The sequence below is a fragment of the Chlamydotis macqueenii genome, chromosome 4, assembly GCF_036417535.1.
Source record: "Chlamydotis macqueenii isolate bChlMac1 chromosome 4, bChlMac1.mat, whole genome shotgun sequence".
In the NCBI taxonomy this organism is placed as follows: Eukaryota; Metazoa; Chordata; class Aves; order Otidiformes; family Otididae; genus Chlamydotis; species Chlamydotis macqueenii.
The window spans coordinates 71,581,002-71,597,003 of NC_141559.1; the positions used below are offsets into that span (position 1 = coordinate 71,581,002).

General features: G+C 38.4%; 1 protein-coding gene across 6 annotated transcripts in view; it reads right to left on the reverse strand.

Annotated features, from left to right (window-relative positions):
* Positions 1–16,002, reverse strand: part of PPP2R2C (protein phosphatase 2 regulatory subunit Bgamma) — a 199,387-nt gene that overhangs the window by 19,945 nt on the left and 163,440 nt on the right. For all 6 annotated transcript variants that reach the window (XM_086747237.1, XM_086747239.1, XM_086747238.1 and 3 more), the window contains one exon: positions 13,919–14,083. In XM_086747237.1, the coding sequence (XP_086603363.1) occupies positions 13,919–14,083 (165 nt within the window). The remainder of the gene's footprint in view (positions 1–13,918; positions 14,084–16,002) is intronic.

Genomic DNA, 16,002 nt, shown 5'->3' on the forward strand with positions numbered 1-16,002 from the left:
CACTAAACATGAGAATTTTGAAAATCAATTGCAAATTGCAATTACCTCTTCCTGAGAGGTGAGCTGAGAATAGACAATGATTTACCATGTGGATACATGAACTGCTTAGTTGGTCTGCAATTGCTGACAGTTCTGGGAAGCACTAAACTCACATTATGTGCTGGCTAGCCATTCGGTGTGCTGCATGATCCAACAAGGCAGGGGATCATGAAATATTGCTTGCCTCCATACAGGGAAATCTAGCTCTTGTAGCTAGGAGGTTGGTCATCCCTGTTCAACTGTATATACTAATGATACTGGATGACTCACACTGAATTGCAGGAACTTGAAACAACTAGTATCAGTGAGCACTACTTCATCTGCTACAAGTCCACTACTCACCCAGGTCTTTTCATCCTTCCCCAAGAAGCCTGCACTAACTCTAGCACTGCCTGCCAGGTGCCTAGAGCAACTCTGTTGCCCATCTGTGGCCCTGTGATCCAAGTGACTTCACACGGTAAAGTTTAGTAGAAAGTCGGACTTTTGGTGTCTTTCAGTTCTCAGCAAAATCAGTAGGATTCTGGCACCTGTGTCTAAAATATTCTTTGAAAACTGGCAATTTGGTGAGTGTCATTTTCAAGTTTCAAAAGCAGATGAAGAAAAGTCATGTGATGAGATAGGAAAACATGCTGAAAGTAGAACAGCTTTTTACTGTCAGCTTTTTGTGTAGTCCACTGGAACATTTCTCTCTCAATTTATTTATCTATGACTATGATTCAGACTGTTGAAAGCAACAAGGTTACAGTTTCCATCAGGTGAAATAATGTTCTGCTGAAAGTTAAAGGTGAGTATGTGGGTGAAGTATGTGGGGTAATGCAAAAAATTACGGGCAATTTTCCTTGGGGGTGGGCAGAGGAATGCAGCCAGGCGTGCACACGAGAATAAGGTCTATATTTGAACATGAACCACATATCTAAATGGTAACGAACTACTTCAAAAAGGGGGAAAAAACTTTTCAGACAGACTGTAAATGAACAACTTTAAATAGCTCTTTAAAAATTTGCCTAGACATTCTACAAAGCAGGTATTTTGTAATTATCCTGTCAGATTTTCAATAGAAGTCTGACGAGCACAAAGCAATTATCATTTCTTATACCTCTTCCCTTTAATCTGTCCAAACTATGTACTTGGCTGGCAGAAATTTAATCCTCCTAATTATGATGTGAAGTTGCTATTAAAACCAAGAAAGAAAAAAAAAAATCCCCACACTAACTGAACTACAACTTCATTTATAGCTGAGATATATTTTCTTGGCTCTATGCATCTCATCCAACTTCCAGTGATTAGAAGAGGAGTAATATTTGTACCTGGATACTCTGTATTTTGTTAATTAATGAGATTAAACCATTTCATCCCTTATCTGCACTGTTTATTGCTTTTCTATCCTTACCACAGTAAGTATTAGAAAGACTTAGATTAATTAACTGCAGAAACTAATGCAGGCATGAAACCCTGATATCACTACAGAAAGAAAGATAGCGGTAGAAAATTTAGTAGCAGCAGTTCCTTGCAGATAGTTCCTACAGTCAGCATAACCAAGCCAGCAAAATTGTAACAGGAAATTAAGCAGCAGCTCCCAGTGTTACAGAGAAAGCTTAGCAACCAGCAATGTATGCTTTAGCAACCAGAACAAAGCTCTGGCCTCAGGAAATGAAGGTGAGATGTAGTGTCCTCGGTCTTAGCTATTTCTGGTTTAGCATCAGCATAGGGTTATGCATACACTGCAAAAAGCATAGTGTTCATTCAGTCTGGCTAATACAAGTTAAGTAATTGGAGACAGAACAGCAGTGACAGCCACGTGACTTGGACTTCGGTTTGGCCAAGCAATTCAAATTCAACCCTGACCTCTTCCAGCTGATGAGAAAACACGGTGCTAGCCCACCATTTGCAAAATCAGGTTTGCCAGCCTGCGCTGGAAACACATTTTCTGTTCATTACAGTTTAGATTTCTCTTTTGGAGACTGCTCCTATGCCAAGAGGCAATCAGAACCCAAAACAGAAGACTTCAAATCTAGCTTACTTTTCTATATCTAAATAAATCTTGTTAGATCAGAACTTGGAATCAGAATTTTACTGAGATTTGATTACAAATTCTATTATACTCCCTGATCAACTTCTTGATTAATTTCTTAATAACTAACTTTTGCCATGAAAAAGTGTATTTAGCTTTCATTAATATTGTTCTTGATAACCTTCACAGTGCTAATTATATGAAAGACAAAAAGCTACCTGTCTAGTTGCAAAGTAAAGAACATAGGGGTCACAAATGGTGCGGCGTGCTGAGCTTTCACATGACACTGCTCAGACTTAAATATGACCTTGATGACAGGACTGTGGAATAGAGAAATATCATGGAATTACAGAGGAAAGTTGAGCACATCTCTGAGTTCAGCCACTGTTGGAGAGGAGCCTCCAAGGTAGATGCCATTCCTGCTCCATACTCCACTGGCAGATACATAGGTAAACTGGGAAGTCTGGTTAGGGAAATAAAAATGTTCAATGCCTTTCTGCTTACAAGTTAAAAATGAGGGTAGATTTTCACAGAAGTCCAGACTTCAGAGAGAAGGATGGGTTGAGTGAAGGATACTTGCCAGAGCACGGTTTTCCTGAATCCTGAAGAAAACCCATAGTATAAAAATATGCTGCTTCTTTCTCAAAAGGAACTGCCATCTGCTGAAAAACAAACTCTCATCTCTTGTAAAAAAAACTTTCCTAGTGTTCCTTCAATTTCTCTAATCTAATGCAGACATGGAGACTCTTTTTAGAATCAGCGGACAGAAAAGGCATCTCTAAGGTGTGCATTTATCACGCAGAAACATATGCAGATGTCTGAAGTGAAAAAAAAAAACAAAACAACCAACCAACAAACCAGCCAGGAATAGCTAGAGTAGGTGGGAAGGTCCATCTCACTCACCTTCCCTTCCAGACACTGGCCAAAAGAAAGCAGATACTTCTGGTAGCACCTACCAGAGCATGGAGCACAGGCACTTCCCAGTAACACCCCTGGGGCTCACATCAAGCCAGCAAGTAGCTCTCTGGGTGTCGTAGGTACTGCCACTGCAGCTTCCCATTTATTTTAATATGGGCCTGATTCCACAAACTTCAAAGCTGTACATTTTGGACAACACACATCCAATGAAGAAAAAAAAAAAGTAAATCCCAAACTAATCTTCAAGTTCAATTCTAAACAAGAACTAATGGCTGACAAAAATTAGGGCTATGCATGTGAATGTAACCTTCCTTACACATCTTGTTTCTCAGTTTTACATTAATTACCAAAAACGTGTGATAATGTGTAGACTGGAAGGTCTCACTCCACTGAAGTGACACCACAGAAACTGCAAGGGCCACGAGGTGTGAGTGTATGCTTTGAAATCCCATTATAATGGTCCGGAGAGAGACCTGGTCGTCACCAATACTGCCTTCCTCTTCAACTCTACCAGCGACCTTTCATTGCTGTACGATGTCCCAAATACGTAATTGTGAAGGAGGGATATCAAACAGCTAGGATCACAGGAAAGTGATATATTAAACAGCACTACTGTGCACACTCCACTGAAAAGTAGTGAGTAGACTGCAACTAAAATATATTTTAGCAGTCAATCAACCATTATCCTGAGAATAGCCAAAACCAACTCGGCCTCAGAAAACATAAAAACCCATGTTCTCATAAAAGGTTTTTCTCTTTGTTTGTCCCATTTCCAAAGATGCACATTTTCGATGGAGGCACTGGTATTCTCCAGACTCCAGTATCACTGAAAATTAATATTTTCTTTGCTGGGAAGAACTTTAATCATTGCAGGGTGTGAATTCTGGCATATGTGAACTTAAAAAAAAAAATGCTAAAAATAGCTCTTATGGTGGGTGCAGTGTCAGAATCCAATATAGCATACAAAATCCTGTTTTCCTCCCAAAATCATTGCCAAAGGAATACGCACAATTCTCTACATTATACTATACGACCTTGCCTAAAGCCTCAGCTGAATTTTCAACATTCCTTCCACTTCTCCTTTTCCTCTTACCTTCAGTCTTTTTGCCTGGATGAAATCAAAACCCAGGCACTCACAGCACTGCTGCAAGGCAGATGGTTCCAAACAACAAATATGAATAATATCTTTAAAAACATAAAGAAAAATGATCTATTTAAAGGGAAAGCAATAACACTATCTTAGATAATATGGAGCAGGGGTTAGAAAAGCTATCTATCTAATATAATAAAAGTGATCTGGAGCTACTCTTTATTTTTGACCTGAATTTATAAGTGTTTAATAGACTGATAGGATAAAATAAATGTCAGCTGTATTCAGTTAAACAAATCTTTCATTGCTTTTAAAAGAGAGAAACATAGAGTATAAGCTTTGGCAAATTTTCTTAATCGTGGCCTGAGCACTTGATAACTGCAAGGATTACTGTGAAATATCGGTAAACAAAACAAAGAGAGAGAACTAGCAAGGGAGAAGACCCTTGATGATAATGGTGTGTACTCCTTAAGGCATAAAGATATGAACCTTGAAAATTTCCATTACTGCCAATCAAAAGCAGAACTACAGATAAAACAACTTTTTGTTATTACAAAGCCAAACATATTTAAAAAGAAAAGCAAAGATGAATCATGCTCACATACACTGCAGAACATGTGATTATCTGGGAGGGGGAATAAAAACAAAATCAGGGAAAAACTTAAAGATGAAAGCTTACCAGCTCCACAGATTTGGTAAGAAATTCCATCACTGACAGGACAAAATCATAAACAGCCTTAAAAAAAATCATTCCTTACAGCAGAAAAACAAAGCTTATTCTGAAGCTATTTTCTTTCTACTTATGAACAAATAATAACTTATTAAAGCTTTTTTTTTCTAGAAGATACTGTTACTAGTTTGTATTCTGTACTGAAATCTCCTGCTTTACAGCATTTATTATCCAAGCATACAAAGAGTCTGCAGTTAGGCGGAATGAAGGACTTACTACAGATAACCCCTGGGTTACACAGGCACACACACAACAGGGGTATTCCAGGTGGATTTCAACTGGACCTGGAAATACTGGTGGGGGGTCCGGTAATCTCTCAGTGGTAGTTTAAGTTTCATAAACACAGATGCAGTCCCCAAGTCAAACAATTTATCATCCAAATTTCATCTCAGATCCAAAATGAAAATGGCTGCAATATTTGATTAAAAAGTACTGGAAAACTGTACTATGAAATGGATGGAATTTCACCCATCTTGACACACCAGCCACAGCAACATGCAAGAGGAAGAACCACCAATATGCTCTCCTGACAGCTGATAAAAAACGCATTTAAACCTTCTGTTTTTCTGGAATACGTGGTTATACTAATAAAATGCTTCTCACAAAACACAATCCTAAGCTAAAAATCTTAAAAACGCTTTATCTACCCTCTAATATGTTTAGATGGTAAATTAGTACCATTCCCCAGGACAGCTGTGATTTGCTCCACCACATATATTTTACAAAGTTTAGTATAAAAAACCTAAGCTAAATTTCACTGAATTTACCTAAAAATACTAGTCACTTTCATTTTTTATGTCCATGATACTTCTTACTACCCTTCAACACAGAAAGCATTATTTGTGCCATTTAATTCAAGATGTGCTCATATCTCGAGCTATGTGTAGTTCTGGTCTTATCTCTAGTGTGGTAGAGGGCTCAAGAAGACACAAAAATGGGCTATAACAATGACCAGAAGTATGAAATTACTTCCATGCAGGGAATGACTAAATGGACTGGGACTCCTCAGCCTAGGAAAGACTAACGGGTTTGTAATTAGGAATGGCATGGAAAGGATGAATAGGGAATGACAGTTCACTTTGTACACTGTCTCCTCCAATCAACAAGTAGGGGTCACTAAGTGAAACGAGGAAAGGATAAGTACAGAGCAGATGGTTCTTCATTCTGTGCCTAATTAAGTTACAAAAGACTTTACTGAAAGATATTGTGAATGGTAAATATATATACAGATTCAAAAGGAACTGCACAAATTCTAGGAAAAAAACACTAAATACCCATACTTAACAATACTCAATACTTGAGTATTGTTAAGTACAGTAAGTTCACTCTCACTGAAGTCCCTGAACCCCAAGTTTCCAACTGCAAGTTGCAGAGGCTAAAGATTATACACTTGCTCTGTTCTTACATTTTCCGTCTATGTTGCTACTGCCCACTATCAGAGCCGGAATACTGGGCTAGACAGATCTCTGGTTTGCCCAGGCACAGTCACTATTATGCACTGTTTAAAATTTACTTTAGGATTTCATACTAAGGAGTTCATTCTAAGTGAATCAAAACCATTTGCAAAGCTCCCTTTGAAATTCATGGTCCCTCTATGCCTTTCAGCTTCATTGTTTATGATAAGAGTAAATAATAACGGTAATCAAACGATATCTTTCACTATGTCTGAATGTTTTATTGTTTTGTATTAAGCCAATCCACTCACACATTCATCTCCTTCAGAAATTCTTTTTCAAGATCAGGATGTTTTGCTAATGTGACAATCTTACCTTCACATTCTACACTGATTAATATGGTTATACGTGTGTGGGAATTTGAGTCCACCTTCATAAGCAATCTAATATACAATTATTATATAAGATACAAAGTATAAACAACTAGTCACAATTACTTAACATTTTATATTACCGTAGCCTGTAGTTGCTTATCCTATTTTAAACTGAAAAAGTAGTATCTTTTTATATTTCAATTTTCTATTTGTTTACATAATTCAGAGAGCACCTCTTCACGCCCTAAGCACTTACACATCATTTTCCTTCTTTGAGTAAAAGCAAGTTTCTGAAGCTACCTCCACACCACAAGACTGAAATTCCACCTACCGTAAAGCATTTCCTTTATCCAATGACCCGCTGTAAAAACTAGGCTTCTCATCAGTAACATCTAGAGAGTGTGGCTTTTAAAAGTGGAGCCTCAAATCAATATTTAAGAATCTGTTTTACCATCTGCAGCGAGTTGCTGCAGCTTGTCACAAACCACAAGGGACGGTGCCTTCGTGCTGAAAGGCAAAGCCAGATCAATAGCTAAAGATCAGTGGGTGGGAGCTTCACCACAGAGTTGCTTATATTAACGTAACTTTACTGGTGAGTTTGTTAACAAAGATAAATGGCACTAAAGAGAGCAAGGAAGAGAAAAAAACACAAAGCTAATCTAGAAGCTCAAGCCTCTTCAAACCTCGGTCTCAGAAAGACTTAGGTGCGTGTTTAACGCCACGTGTTGTGAGCAATCCCATGGAGTTAATGGGACATAAAACTACTACTCCTCTGCAGCCAAATTCATGCGTAAGTCTTTCCGATCTCGGTATATACGGTTAAGGATAAGTGGGGGTTTTCTCCCCCACTGAAACAGGATCTTGGAAGAATAATGTTGGTTTCATGAGACACTGAAAAGCAGTATTTGTTGCTATTAAAAAATTAAGCAAACAAGACAGGAATTTTAATAGACTGAATAATCAAAGCAATCTTACAGCAATTATTTGCTTTATCTGTGTGTGGCTGGGGGAGAAGGGTTAATGAAACACCTCTTCAATCATAAACCATTTACCATTGCTTCAGGCTTTTCTCTTTCCTCTTACTATTTGATAGCTAGAAGTATATAAATCAGTTTTTTTTCTTCCTCTGATTTAATTTTAACATATCTTGCACAACTGGAGGAAATACTATATAGATATCACTGCACTTCTGTAGAAAAAAATTCAAATTTTCATTAGCCATGTTTTAAATGTCTTTATTATACATGCACCCAACCTGAGCAGAATGGAAGCTTTGGAGCCCATGCCAAAGGCAATCTTCTACCAAATGTCAATGGTATTCCTGCACAAGGAAGGATCCCTTCTAGGATCTAGTTTAGCATGTGTGAAAAATTGTAGTAACAGATCTTTAGTGACAGTCATAATTACAAAATTATCAGGATACAGGCACATTTTTTCATTGGGGATATAAAATCAGCAATAAATATAAGCCTTTGTAGTGTACGTTTATAAAATAAATCCAGAATTAGGATAAGGAGAACAAGTCTTTATTAAAGGACGGGATCAAATCATTATGGAAGCTCAGGTAAGTTTCACTCGTGTCACATGAGACCTTGAAGATTTTGTCTGAAATGGACACTACTTTGACAGCGGCTTCCCAGTGCACAAAGGGAGAATGCTGGCTGCCTCTCTCTCAGATCATAACCTGCCATGAGACCAGATGCAGAAATAAAAAGCATATTTTGAATTTAAAGCTTACATAAAAGAAAAACAAGTTGTCTCTTTTCTAATCATATAATAAGTATCTTTCATTTGGAAAGGTCAATATTAATTAGCAAATCCAGCCGGGATATTCTGTCACAGGCTTTTTTATGCATCTGGTTGTTCTCTGTTGCAAATGAAAGATAATCTATATTCAGTTAGAGGTCTGAAAACTGTCTCGTCTCTGAAATTCCAGCCTCCCTTAAATGACTGGCAAATGTAACTAATTTAATTTTAAAAATTAAATATGTTCAAGTTGATTATCCTTTATTTCTGTTTTGGCTGCTTCCACAGTTCAGAATTCCTAAGTTAAAAATAAAAGGTAATCTCACAAAAACCCAGCAGATAACCACACTGAGTTACACACCACACTGACAGGATAGTGGCATTTACCCTTGGGGAAGGGCTGGCATTTCTTTCATGCCGGGATTTCAAATTAAAATGTGGTAAAGGGCTCTCAAGAAAAAAAAAAAAAAAAAAAAAAAAAAAAAAAAAAAAAAGGATACCACCACATCTTTGGGTCACAAACCAAAGCCCAAATTCACTCTGCATTGCTCTGAAGACCATTTTATACTTTTAAGATATTGGCTATCCATGGCAAGTAATTAGGACGGCACTCACTGAGACGCTTTGCTCCTTTCAGGGAGAGTCCAGAGAAGATGGCTGTTGGGATCGCCTGTCATCTACAAATGCTCCTCTGGTCAAAGGGAGGGGGGCTCTAAATGGCTCCTGTTACAGACCCAGATGTCAGAAGCTTGTGAAGTCTCTATGGAGGATGGAAAGCACGAACTAACAGTGACAGAGGCTGACTGCATTTTGTAACCCCAAAGTTTGTATTTTAAAGACCACCACAGCACATGGAGTAAGAAACTTGAAACTGCAGCTCCTCCTTCCTAGAAGTATTTTAGTTGTAAATTTTGCACATGGGTAATGGATAATTAGAAATAGGTTTTTAGTCTACAAATACATATTAAGAAATGAACACTAAAAAACCCTTAAAGCAACACATTGAATTTAAATAGATTACAACTTCTGAAGTATGCAAAGACCTTAAGATATTAAGGCTATAACATGGAATATCAATACGAGTTATACTCCTGAGTGACTTAAATTTCCATGTTGCATAACTATACCGTTTCTATTTACCACTTTATTCTGAATTTAGTTCTGCTGAATTGCTGAAAAAGCTCTTCGTTTTTTCTGACTTCACATGCTCAAGCTCAGTTTTCTTTAGCTGACTGCTTTATTGGATGATTTGTTGAAACAGCCATATGTGCCTATCTAGTCTACAAGCTGTTTGGAAGAATGATATTATCTCCATGTAGATATATAAGGAGCTCTGAACATTATATTAGCAAGACAAGATGAAAACCAAATTACCAACTATTTGCAATTGAACAGTAGCCTATTATACTGCTGTAAGTCTGGGTGATCTTATTGCAGCAGTATCCTTATGGTTGTCTTCCCTATTACCTGAACCCCACGCATGAGAATTTACGGCATTTAGGGTGGGGGATAGTTCTTTTATATCTTGGATGTTCCCAGCTAACTGCTCTAACAATGACACTTTTGCAGCTGTTAGCTTTCCTTGTTCTGCTGCGGTCACAGATTTCCCATATACTGCCTTCTTCCTACGCCTTGTTGCCATGCACGTTGCCTGAATAACACCTCAAACACAACGGTGTTTTGCTACATGTGCTATTTAGATGAAAGCTTTCATATTGTTTAAATTAATTACCTATTTCTTGCTGCTTGAGACTGACTTTCATATCTGTTTTAAATCTTTACCTATAACCCCATGGACTGCAAGAACACCTTCTTCCTTATTCCCATCCCTCTATTCTAAATAAACGGGGACAAGCATCTCTTTTTTATCTCCTCTCCTGAATATTTTGATGGAATTCTCTCCTACTTCTTGTGAAGTCTGATAATAACATGGAACAGTATTATGTATGTATCTCCCCTCTGGTTACAGATCGGGCTTTCCTGGATATCCATTTGTAATGGCCACATGTGCTTTGCTTCCGATTACTCGCCCAGCATTGCATGATCTATTAAAGAGGTGTTGTAAGAAGCAGTTTCAGGTAGTCTATTAGAAAAACAACACATTTTATCACACCTTATCGGTATCTCTATGACCATTTAAAACTCAGCTACTGGCCTGATATTCTTTCAATGCCTTATGGATGGATTTGGTGGTCTGAAACCATTTTTCTAAGGGACAGAGGTCCCTATTACAACTCATCACACAAATTGGCAGCTTGCAAATATATCTCAGCATAGCCACCAAGGATCAGTAGATACGGAAGAAGTCTCTTGTATCTTCCATGTCAGAGCCATGAAAGATTTATAAGGGAAACCTTGTAGTGTTGCTGTCAGTAATGCTGAACAGAGAGATTTTGCCAGTGAGTTTAGCAAGCCAGAAATCTTCAAGAACGCTGTAATTTATTAACAACCTGTGTCACTGACTTACACTACAGATATTAGCATTTAATTTATTTATACAGTATGGCACAACAATTACTCATAGCACTCTCTAGACTTGTAGAAATGGAAGGGCCCTTCACCCAAAAGCTGCAACTGACTTTAGCCCACCGACAGAGATTTGGATAACAAAGGGTCTGAAAAAGGAGTTGTAAAAGACTGTGTCAAAAATTTGTCTCAACATTGTTGAAACAGTGGGCCACCACCCGAGCAATGGCTTCCCGCTATCTTGCAAGGCAACTCCTGTTGTCTTGCAAACCTGAATGCAGAGCTGGTTCCCAGAAATCTAGCCCTCGCACCCCCCCTCGCCCCCCGGCATGCGCCCAGAGATACATATCACCTGGTAATGGGCATGCATATCGCCACCAGGTGAGGGGTGCGGCTAGGAAAACCAGCTCTCAAAATACAATGAAAACAACCAACATAAAAAGAGACACTTCTTCGAGACTGAGACACTTCTTCGACACTTCTTCTACACTTCGAGACTTCTACACTTCACTGCTCTTCACTTCATTCATTCAATGGAATACACATTCGCCGGAATACACATCCATGGAACTGACATCGAGACGACCAGCACCGGACGGATCGTTCCCCCATTGAGCGAACTGAACTGTCGGGACGCCGCAGCTCCGTGGTGGTAGCTATTACAACTGAAACTCTTCTCCCTCTTTCCTTCCTTTCTCTCCTTTCTCTTCCATTTACAAACTTTTTATCGGGTTAATAAAGCTACCTGGCACTTGACTCCATTTTGAGTCTTAATTCTGTTCCCAAGAATATGAACAAAACCACGCTCCGGTGTGTGAGAGGTCGGTCCAGCCGCCCCTAGCCTCCCAGACTCATCTGAGGTCGGCCAGAACGCAAGGGGGCCTTCCTCTCGTCCGAAATCGGAACGTGACAGGAGTAAAACCAAAAGTTCACAACATATGCTCAGCATCCAGGTATTTTTTGTAAGTTTTACATTGGATCTTTTATCTCTAAAAATATGTACCTCCATTACAATCTCAGAACACCATCTGAAATACAGCACATAGTGATATTAGACTGAATTAAGAAAGTAGGGTTGCATGGCAGAACATGAGGGGGTACAGTGACTACGGTCTTATCTGGTTTGGTTGAGAAGTGAAGTCAGTTATGTGGAAAGGTGGAAAGGTGGAAAGGTGAGCTGAGCTAGGATAACAGGGTACTGATCATACATACACACTACGTGTAAAGCAAAGAGGAATCAGATCACAGGGAAGGCACTAGAGACAGTATTTTATTTCCCAGACTGGTTTTTGTTACATATCCTTTTTGGTTGCTATGGGCTTTATATATCTAGTTTTGTTTGCTTCTGAGAGCTATAGTCAAACCACTCCAATCAGCAGTATGTGGGCTTATTCCTTTTAACGCTTTGGAAGTTCTTCCATTGCTGTATCAATTTTGTATTGTATCTGTGTGTAGAGAAACCCTCAGCTTCTCAATGAATTTCACTTGAGTTCAGTGCAGCAATGCTACATTAAATGTCTATTTTCTAACTCATAGATCTGGAAAATGGGGTTTAATCAATGACCATTAGACCTTGTGCTCCCTTCTGGCATAAAATGCCTTCTTTCATCCAGGGTTACTGTATTGTTGTTTTAATAAGTTACGATTGGCATTTGGCACTGTGTTACAGGGGCATGGAGGCCTTATTAGCAGCAAAAAAAAAAAAAAGAAAGTATTATGGAACAAAACAATTAGGTGGGACAAGATAACTCAGGATAACTCCGTGCCAGAGTGCATCTTGCTCACATTTCACTTCACAGTATTGAATTCCCCCTACAAGTACAAGGGAATACAGCTAACAATGGTAAAACACTTTTCTGCTTAGGAAATTGTCCTGAAAGGTTATTTTTTATAATTGGAGACCACATCCTAAGAGGTTCTGAGCATGTTCACTTCTCCTTACAGCCAAAAGGCCTAGTCATAGGCTCTTTACTACATTTACTTCAGTTAAAAAAAAATAGCTTATGTGCTAAATCTGTGCACCACTTATGTCTCACTTAAATCGTCAAATGTTTTCCTCCTCCTCTCCCAACCTACTAATAAGATCTGCCTACCTCAAAAGGTTCAAGTAGGAACTAAATGACAGAAAACCTCTTATGTGCCCCTGGCACTAAGTAAATTTCTCCTGAATTTCCTTCCCAATGTTTCAACACTGCCAAAGAAACTGAAGACCCAATTCTGTGAGATGGAAGTGTCTGGAAGCCCCAGTCCTGAAACTGGCTAAAGCAGAGTCACCACAGTTCATTCATTAAGCTCTTAGCTCATCATAGGAATCAGCCACATGACACACTGCCTTTGTCTGGTGGTTTTCAGTCTCAGAAGATCAGGTTTGTCAGATTACTGGTGGGAAGAATCATATTGTCTTATCTAGACTATAAAGAGCTGATAGCAAGACATTATGAACATGCATTTTCCTTCATCCTTTACTTCAAGAACAGACAGCCCCACAATTTAACATTTTGCTTCCTTGTTCTTATGTAGATGTCAGATATGCACTGTCATGAATTGGTGTCTCCGTTTCAATGTCTCACAGGTTATATAAAATCACTTTCGGACAGTCATCACCTTCTATACCAACACAGTATCTTACCACCACCACCACCACCTCGTATTACTGATTGCATTATTTCCTCTCTATCTGTATCCATCACATTATTGAAAAAGAACATACAGGGAATGCTGGGCTAATTTTTTAGGAAGGCTTCTGACATTTTTTAATCCAGAACATGGATTCAAAATTTTGAAGGCAGTTTGAATGACAAAATTTACTTGCTGCACTATTCAGAACAGTAGTTGTGCATTCAAAACAGTAAGCTTATCTACTTAAATACTCTCCCAGCCCCAAATATTTGTTAGGAATTATCTCTCTTTTGCTAGAGAGTTGTGGGTTCTTCACTGATCCCTGCAATAAGAACCACAATGGCAACCAGCCACAGACATGACTGTTATCAAGTTCACAGGTAATACTTGTACAGATGAGAGAATTTTCTTCCCTTTGCTGTTTTCTTTTCAACTGAGAAGCTAATACACTGGAATATACACACATCTACATGCTGTCCATGAATAGTAAGACTTTAACGACATCTGGGGCTCAATGAAGCAAGAACTTACGCTTGGAATGTTTGTCACAGAGCGCCGATGCCCTCATGTCGCAGAGTCTCAGTGATCCTTTGCTGCTGCTGTAGACAAAGAGATTGCAGTGATGGGGATGAAATTCAGAGGCTGTAATCACTTCCGTCAGGTCCTCCATATTGGCTGGCTTTATATCTACAATGTCTGAATGGAAGTTTCATTAAGGAAAATGCAGATATATGCAGGTAAACTATGACTCTTATTGCCTTCTTGAAGGAAGCATGATTATTTAAATGTCTATACATTTAATGCTTTTAGATAAAGATACACTAATTTGTTCAGCACTAGGGTGGTTTTAAATTTTCATACCTGCCCCATCTACATCAAACTCAGAGAGTCACTAGTCAACAATGGTTTTACTGCAGATGCCATTAATAGGTCAACATTTGGCCATGTGTGTGCAAAGGCATCAAAGAAACAGCATTCCAGGGGATCTGGAATTCTCACCTTCATTAAAACTAAGAGAAAGCAAGTAGCTACATCTCCTGTAGTTGCTACTGAAATCACTGCTGTATCCCAGATAATACTGATTGATAGGGAACAATGTACAGCTCAGATCTATTCGCTCCAGAGGAGGCTCACTGGCTTTTGTCATCATGCAACTTAAGCTAAAAAATACAGGTAGCTTAAGTTAAAAGTCTCAAACAATAAATGTACTTTTTGCAAAGGCAAATGTGGCAAACATAGAAGCATTTATGCAAACAGCTTTGTGTGAATATATACTAACGCAATATCCTTTCTAAAAGACATTGTGCACAGTATTGGTTTTGCTATTTGAATACTTGCGAAAGAAGTATCTGAAGTGGCATTCTTGGGTTTTTATGTAAATGATGCTCACTACTGAAATCAATACAAATTTCTGTGACTGAGAACTGTACATCTGCATCATTTAAGTGGACGTATCTGGAACAAAAATACATCAAAGATCTAGTTTCCCAAGCACACACCTGTCAATCGAATCACAAAAGATTATCCTCATGAAGTACAGCTCACATAGTGCCTCTCCGACACATATATATATCCACTCGTACATATTACCTGCCTTGGTGAGCTTAAAAACCAGGACCCAATTAGCATGTATTTGGAGAAGACCAGCCTGTGGAAGATTGCTTATAAGAAAAGAATGAAAGACAGAGTCCCATGAGGAGGCTGTAAGAAAGCAGGAGGTGTAGAAGCATAAAATGAAAGAAGCATATATATGTAGAGCAGTACATTTATATAAGATTGTACATTTTCATATGGCTCTCAGCAATCCACTGTAGATCAGCCATCCAAATGTTAACAAATCCTTCGAAGGAGGAGTAACATTGCCCTATTTTACTGATGAGGCTGTGCGAGAGGCAATAAAGGATTTGCATAAGACCACATGGGAAATACATGCCAGAACAAACTCAGATCTACTGAGTCCCAGTTCGGTGCCATAAACACAAATCATCTTAGTGCCTGGATTCCCTGAACATAAAATTTGAATCAGCTGACGTTCAAAATTTAAACATCTCAGAAGATAAGATAAATGAGAAAATCTGTTTTACTGATGGCAAGAGAAATCACATATCATGATACTAAGCTTGTTTCTGTTCCCACTGTGCCCACTTCCCAAATGGAAGACCTTTAATTGATTTCTGTGGGAATGGGGAACAGTCTATCACCACCTTTACACTCTACACTTTGATCTTCTGCAAAAATGCAGATCTGGGACACTACATTGAAATTAAACATAATACAAAAAATCAGAGATAATTATCTTGGTGACTCTGCATAGACAAATACATCACGTTGATTTTTTTTTTTATATCAAATGGTTTTAAAATGAAAATACTAGCAAAACTATGAATATCTTGTGACATTTAATAACAACTGGGAATGAATTAATGTTGCATTTCAACTGCATTCCCACCTACTTGGACTATCACCTTTGCATCCATCTCCAAGAACCCATCATGATTAATATTAGTGCAATGAATGTTAAGATGTAGCAACATTGATTTACCCCTTCTATAAAGCATCACTAAATATTCTTGAAAATCAGCACGAAAAAATAACCTTTATTCAGTCATTTGTAT